Below are 6,937 nucleotides of genomic sequence, written 5' to 3'. Positions count from 1 at the left end.
ACTTGGCATCTTAGATTGCATTACTTGACAGTTTATTTGCAGACTTTGTAATCTTGGCGACTCTCTGCCAACACCTGACTAATGTTCAACTTGCTCCAAGGTCGTTTCCTCCCGACTCCCAAAATCCAGAGCGTTTGTTGGCAAATGTTGCACTTGCCAACATTTATCTTTCTTACAATCAGCAGGAAGACGAAGACGTAAAGTTACGCAATGCTCTGGCTTTTGCAGAACAGCTGATAAATGGATTTTTATTGGCCGATTCAGATATTTCAACCTGCAGTTCCACAGATTCAAAGTTTGGCACGTGCAAATTATGACATGTTCCTCATCTGCCTGATCACCTATTGGAAAACTATTACAGGTTAAATCATAAGGGATGTCAGCAGCAACATAAAAATAAAATAAATAAAAAAATGCCACTTCAACAGGATCATGTTCAACTGTAGTTTATTTTATTAAAAAGACCAGGGTGCAAATATGAAATTAAAAAAAATAAAGACAAGCATATCATTTTTAAGCATTTAATACAAACTTAACAATATAAACTATTTCAGTCCCTCTTGACATGTAAGACACTGACTCAAAATACTTTGTTATACCGTATTTTTTCTTTATCAAGTATTGCACAATGTAGGTACAAAATTAATATTCATACGAGTACATTTTTTTGTCCATAGTATAGCAAAAATCTTAAACCTCTTAACAGAAAATACAATTCATCTTTCAGAAAAAAGCAAATATTCCTACACTTCAATTTCACCACTAAGGTAACTTTGTACACAATCTTCTGAATATTAGATTTTTTTTTTGTCCTTTTTTTTCAAAGATGGATTTCTTTAACAATTATCCTTAAAAAAGAAAAAAATAATAAGGAAAAGCTGCTGCAGCCATCACAGATCACTGGAGTAGTAAAAAGATATAAATGCAACACCATGTCATAGAAACAATATATACTCTGATATCTTACAAACTCTGTACTAAATTAAATTATACAATTAGAAAAAGACCAAGTAACCCCACTTAGTAGTGCCAATTCGTAAAAATCGGCCTTGTCTTACCATCTGTAAAATACTGTAAGAGGCCAAAACTTGAAGCTTTTATTTTTTATTCTTTTTGTTTTTTTTTTTTTTTGGAGTAGTTCCTCAAAGTAAAAAAAAAAAAAAAAAAAAAAAAAAAAGACAAAAAAAAGACAAAAAAAAGTTTGTGCTTGGTTGGCAAAAAGGAAAAAGAAAAACAATGATGCATGTTGAATTCAAGCTTGGATGTGTTTGTACAACAAGCTTTCAGTAGAAACTCAAAGGGGGGGCTCGGTAAAAACACCGCCCACCCACCTGGGCACATGCGCTTCAATGCTTATTCAGCTAAATCCTTCAGTCCGGTTGATAGGTTTGCGTTTTTCTTTTTTATTTTAGTTGTTTTTCCCTTTTCTTTGAGCCACTGTCATTCATAAATAGCATATCTGATGATGTTAGCTTAGTTAGCCATGACCGGCTGGAATTGCTGGTTAGAATACTGCATGTTGCTCAGGCTGAAGCTAAGCCCGTCCATGAGCGACTTGTCGTTCAGGTTTCCGTAGGCCGTGAACACGTCAAAGGCATTGTTGTACTGCAGGGGGCCGAGCCCCAGGGGACCGTCGGCGGGGAATGCGGCCCCGGGGCTGGACTGGCCCTGCAGACTGGGGTACACAAACTCCTTGGCATTGGGCGACAGAGCGGAGGCCTTCTGCTGCTGGCCCAGCCCGTACAGCGAGTGCATGGAGGTGGACATGGCTTTCTGCTTCAGTAGAGTGTTGACATTCAGACCCAGGTTGTTGGTGGGGGAGGTGCGGGCCGCCTTGGTGCTGCCGCCGCTGCCTCCGCCGGTGGCGGTGCTACTGTTGTTGTTGCCGCCGCCGCGGCCGCTGCTCTTCATCTTGGTGGAGCCGAACTTGGTGGCGGCGAAGGTGGCGGTGGTGAAGGTTAAGGGCTGGGTGGAGCGCGGCATGAACGACGGGCTGACGGCAGCCGACTGGCCGAAGGGAGGCGATGGCGAGCTGGATTCCGAGGACGCCCCGACGGGGTCGCAGATGGGCATGAACACCTGCGCCTCGGGGTTAAAGCTGTTCTTGATCTCCCGGTCCAGCTCAGAGCCGTTCTCGTTGTTGTCGTCCACGTACAGCACCTTGACGGGGCCCTTCTCCCCAATCTGGTAGGACACCTCGAACGGGTCGATCCAGACGCTGAGGTCCTGGGGCAGGTTGTTCCGGACGTCCTCGATGTCCAGCCCGCTCTCTTTGGCCGCCTGCTCCACCACGGGGTCCACCTTCTCGCCTACGTGGATGCACCGGAACCCCGAGCCTTTGTACGGCTTGTCCGGGTACCAATGGCCTTCATACTTCTTCTTCAGCTGCCTCTCGAGCTCTTCGCCAAAAATATTCACACGCCGCCTTGGGAGTTTGTTGTACAGGTAGGAAATGATAAAGTTGAGTGCTACTTGAATTTCAAGCTGCATAGCTGCTTCGACTTTGCTTCAACCGTCACAGTTGCTTTATCGTGGCGTTGCGAGCCTCCAAAGCAGCCAGGATCAGTTGGGAACTTGAAAATTCAATATCCTTCTGAGAGTTCGGTTGAAGATCCTGAAACAGAAAGAAAAATTAAGAAATTGTTAGCTTGTTCAGCCACTGGGCAAAGACTGATTTCAAAAGCCAGGTATATCGCAGCTACATTTAACAAATCCCCCTACTTTCTGCTGCTTATTGCTGATCGGCTGGCTAACAGAAAATCCTTACTGTAATTACAAGAAAGACAACTTTCAATTGTGTTGAAATATTTCCAGCCTGAGGAACATGCCCAGTCATGGCGTGGAAGCTAAAGGAGCAACACCCAGTCACTCCTTTTAGCACAAAATCTGTCTGAAAATACAGATAAACTACCACCAGCACACATGTTAAGCAGCCAACATCCAAAATTATATAACATGGCCAGCAGGGGGCGATGATGTCGATGCAAACTACATAAAAATGCAAAAGGAAGAACACCCTCAATGCTACCAGAATTTGCTTTTCCTTCAACAAACTTTTAAGTATTGATGGAAACTAAAATCTGAACAAAGATGAACACCAAAAATTGACAAAAAAAACAGCTTCAGTGTTTCAGAAAACTAAGGCGGCCAAGTCCCAAAGGGCATAGTGAGGTTTTTACATCATCATCTAGTTATTCAGTACAAAACAACACACTATGGAGTTACTAAATATCTCAGTTTGTCACCAAAAACTTTCAGCATGTGGGCAGTAGGAGCAGACTGAGCAGAAAATGTTTGCTTTTGCTAAATATCTATGTTATTGTGAACAAGATCTGAGCTTGTTCTTCTTGTGTTCCTCTATAAAAAGCACAGCAGCAAAAACAACCATCCTTTACAAAACACCTAAAAACTCTTATGTCATTTATCAAAACAAATGTCACAGTAGATATCACTATAACTGCAACTGCTATATTCGATTATTTTTGCAGGAGCAGCAGCTATTACTACTAGAAATATCGCGATATTTCCACCTCAAGGTGATCTTACATTGAGATTCTTGAACCTAGCATTGCCCATTTACTCTGGGCAGCCTGGCATGCAGCTTTGCTGCAGCTGGGCTCTACAATAATCGCGAGCTATAAATAAACGTAGTCCACTGACTCAGAGACAGTGTCAGCAGTGCGTGTTCCCCAGCGGTTCAGTGTGACAGATAAACTCTCGTGTGGCTGACGTCTGGGGGGCAGGTGCCAACACTAGGGGGGGTGGGATTTGCGGCTATCTCACATTGGACACAAGGGCATGTTCATCCAACCCAGCCCGTCCAGAGTGGTACTCAGCAGGAGAAAATGTGTTTTGAAAAATGCCTCCGACCCGATGTTCCTGTGTTTTCTCGCGCGGCTTGTGCTACAGTTGGGAAGAGGAGCACGTAGGAGCTCGCGACAGGAATTGCAATTACATAATCATTATTCAAGGTACAGCCGTAACCGTTAAAACAGACGCTTCCTCACAAAAAGACACTTTTAGATAAACCATATATAGAGAAAATAACTAACCGAGCTGGTTTATCGCCACTATGCGCCCCGTCAGTGATGAGCAGATAGCGCTCTGATGCCAACTTAAAGAAGGGTGTGAACACAAATGTAGGAAGCTAACCAGCTAACCCTCCGGAACTGTTAATGTTTAGCTCGACCAGCTGCTTATCTGCGCTCTTCGCACTAAGGCAAATTAAGTACAACCAGACAGAGAGACCAAAGGGCTCAAGTCCATGTCATGCGAACAGCAGAAAGAGAAACTGGTTTAATTTGAACTGACAGCCAGCTTGACGTATAGGAAGCTACGTAGGATTTTAATAATCAAGCTGGTTACAGACATATTCGACAACTACTGTCGCTGTCGAGAAGAGAAATGACTAAACAATGCGCGACTTTTTCCACCCATAAATGAGTATTAATTTAACGTTACATTAATATGTACTTACCTAGAAATTCACAGCAGGCCCTTTCTTGCTCAACAGTCCCGTTCCTGGAGATGTTAAACTTCGCGCAGCACTACTGTAGCTGTACAAATCAAATAGAAAATTGTTGCCGACCTAGTAGCTGTAGATCCAGGCGGTTTCGTATCTGTGGGATAAAGGATGAATCCGGGATACAGGCGTCCACAAGATAACTCCCCTTCAGCCTGGGAGTTTTTACAACTCTGCCCTTTAAAACTTGGGCTGGTTTGTTTTTATATAGTAGTCCTCCGCCACGGACATCGAGGAGATGGTGATGCGGCTGAGATAGGACGCCTACCAGATACCCCACTCCTATTGGTCGAACCCTGCTACGTCATTGTCACCCCCCTCTAAACTAGAGGTCTGATTGGATTACCCAGTGTTCAGTCAAGAGTAGGTTTCTATTTACGGTAGTGGCTTGCCTTCCAAGCCTTTTGGACTACTTTATTTGAAGAGATTTGAAGAGTTCACATTTTAAAAGCTTTCGGTCAAAGTGGGAACACACACATTTTAATCAAACATGAACATGATAGACTGAAAAACGTTACGTCAAGAGTTAATATTCTGTTTTTATGTTTTATTAGGCTTTTCTTTTTTTTTATGTTATCCTCAGCAGTGGTTGACAACAACGACCATATTAGAGATCTTTCCTGATTATTATGGAGAGTATGCTGAGGTTATGAGGGCTGTACAAAATATACTACAGTCAAATAAACTCAACATTACCTCCACTCTGTTCACTTGAGGGTTAAACAGATCTCCTCTGTGGCGGAAGGATACACCTGTCACCGTTTGTGTCCCTAGCTGTTTCCAATGACATTTTGATGTTCCTTGAACCAGCTGTAAATGTGTGTCTGAACCTTCCTTAACAGCCTTCCCTGAGGATGGGAGCCATACTGATACAGCTGCATTTCCAGCACACTTTGAACACCGTGTACCTCAGAAAATGCTGACAGTTTATCGCCTGTGTGCTCCGAATACTGACTATTGGTTCTTAGCAGTTGTGCAGTGCAGAAGTGTATGCTCTCCCCAGTCAAGCCCAAGGTGTATGACGCCACAGCCTGTTCTTACCTAACATGGGCTCCCTCGCTCTGTTTGCACAACAAACCCAGCACATGTATTATACAGCTGTGAGGGAGGCAGCAGAGCAAGAGAAGAGGAAGATGATGAGGGAAGAAAGGCATGTACCCTGACAGCAGAAAGATGTGAAGATGTTTTTCTTTTAAATCGCACTTGTCATTTAAAGGCATAGCATGCAACCTCCATGACGTAGCGGTGGTTAATGAAAGCCCTCCTTTATGAGCCGTTGAACCACTGTCATGTTTGCATCGGGCAATTGTTTATACAGAAGCAGATGATTACTACTTATTACATTTTGCATGCTCGAAATAAAGAAAGATATACTTTAATTATTCACACAGAAAATAGAGGCTGGAGGTTGTCCGACATCATTAAGCTTCCCTTGTGAAACAGATTAAAACATGTAAAGCATTTCTGGTTAGAGTAGCAGCCTGAAAATCTGAAATATTACAACCAAAGCAACTTTTGCAGTCTTAAAACAACTCAAATCTCATAAGCACCGTTGCAGTTTATTTAAACATTTAAACTGTTGTCATGTTTGCCTTGGGTGGCCATTTGTCAAGCAACAAATTATGCTTTATATGGCAAATCTGGCCTTTTGTGTGGAAGGTGGTACCTGGTATAAACGTAAATTGATATAACAAGCAAAAATATTGATTTACATGAATAATGCCATAGGTTTTTTTTAGTTTTTTTAATCTTCATTTAGTAAGAAACCAAGTTAGTTACTCATAGAGGCTAAAGCTTAGATGCTCTATGACCAAAACAGACTTCCAGCATATTAAAGCAACTCTAATCCATTGGTGCAAACGCAACTTTATGCCACAACACTTGAACCTGTTTGCTTACACAGAAACTGATGATTATTTACAAGGGAAATGGAAGTCGGAGGTCGTGCGTCACCAGTGGTCTTCCTGTCTGAGAACAGAGAGCAAGATTTTACAGGTTTGCATGTTTTAATAGACAAAGGACTGCATTTATTGCTGTGTGTCTTTCACAGCTGATGTGTGTCTCCTTCTACCGTGACCATAAGTGCTGTACATGTTTCATACTCGGTATGTGTTTCACGCAGTACAATCATTGCAAGCACACCGCCTCCTACCTCCATTACACATGTAAATAATCATCAGACGCTGTAAAAACAGCCGCATAATGCAAATGTAACGACTTGTCTGATATGTGCTCCGACATGTACAGATTATGGAACATGTAAAGCATTTACAGTCACAGCTTGGGTAGCTTTGTTCATTTGGGGTCCACATTTAGCTGCAGCAATGAACAACTAAACAAACAAACAAACAAAAACACATGGAAGACAACATGAGAGAATCCATGTAATCCAGGTTAAACACATAATTAAGTCCA

General features: G+C 42.6%; 1 protein-coding gene across 1 annotated transcript; it reads right to left on the bottom strand.

Moving 5' to 3' along the window:
- Nucleotides 1-430: 430 nt before the first annotated feature.
- Nucleotides 431-4,718, bottom strand: LOC122823507 (protein Tob1-like). Its single transcript, XM_044103175.1, has 2 exons — nt 4,478-4,718; nt 431-2,614 (listed from the first exon to the last, which is right to left on the bottom strand). Exon 2 carries the CDS (start codon nt 2,488-2,490, stop codon nt 1,474-1,476), a length of 1,017 nt encoding a protein of 338 aa, XP_043959110.1. The 5' UTR covers nt 2,491-2,614; nt 4,478-4,718; the 3' UTR covers nt 431-1,473.
- Nucleotides 4,719-6,937: the final 2,219 nt, after the last annotated feature.

Source organism: Gambusia affinis, linkage group LG20 (genome assembly GCF_019740435.1).
Source record: "Gambusia affinis linkage group LG20, SWU_Gaff_1.0, whole genome shotgun sequence".
Lineage (NCBI taxonomy): Eukaryota > Metazoa > Chordata > Actinopteri > Cyprinodontiformes > Poeciliidae > Gambusia > Gambusia affinis.
The sequence above is the reverse complement of the archived record's forward strand: the minus strand, read 5'-3'. Positions and strand labels throughout refer to the sequence as shown.

Coding starts and splice junctions, on each gene's coding strand:
- LOC122823507 (XM_044103175.1), bottom strand. CDS start 2,490: ATGCAGCTTGAAATTCAAGTAGCACTCAACTTTATCATTTCCTACCTG.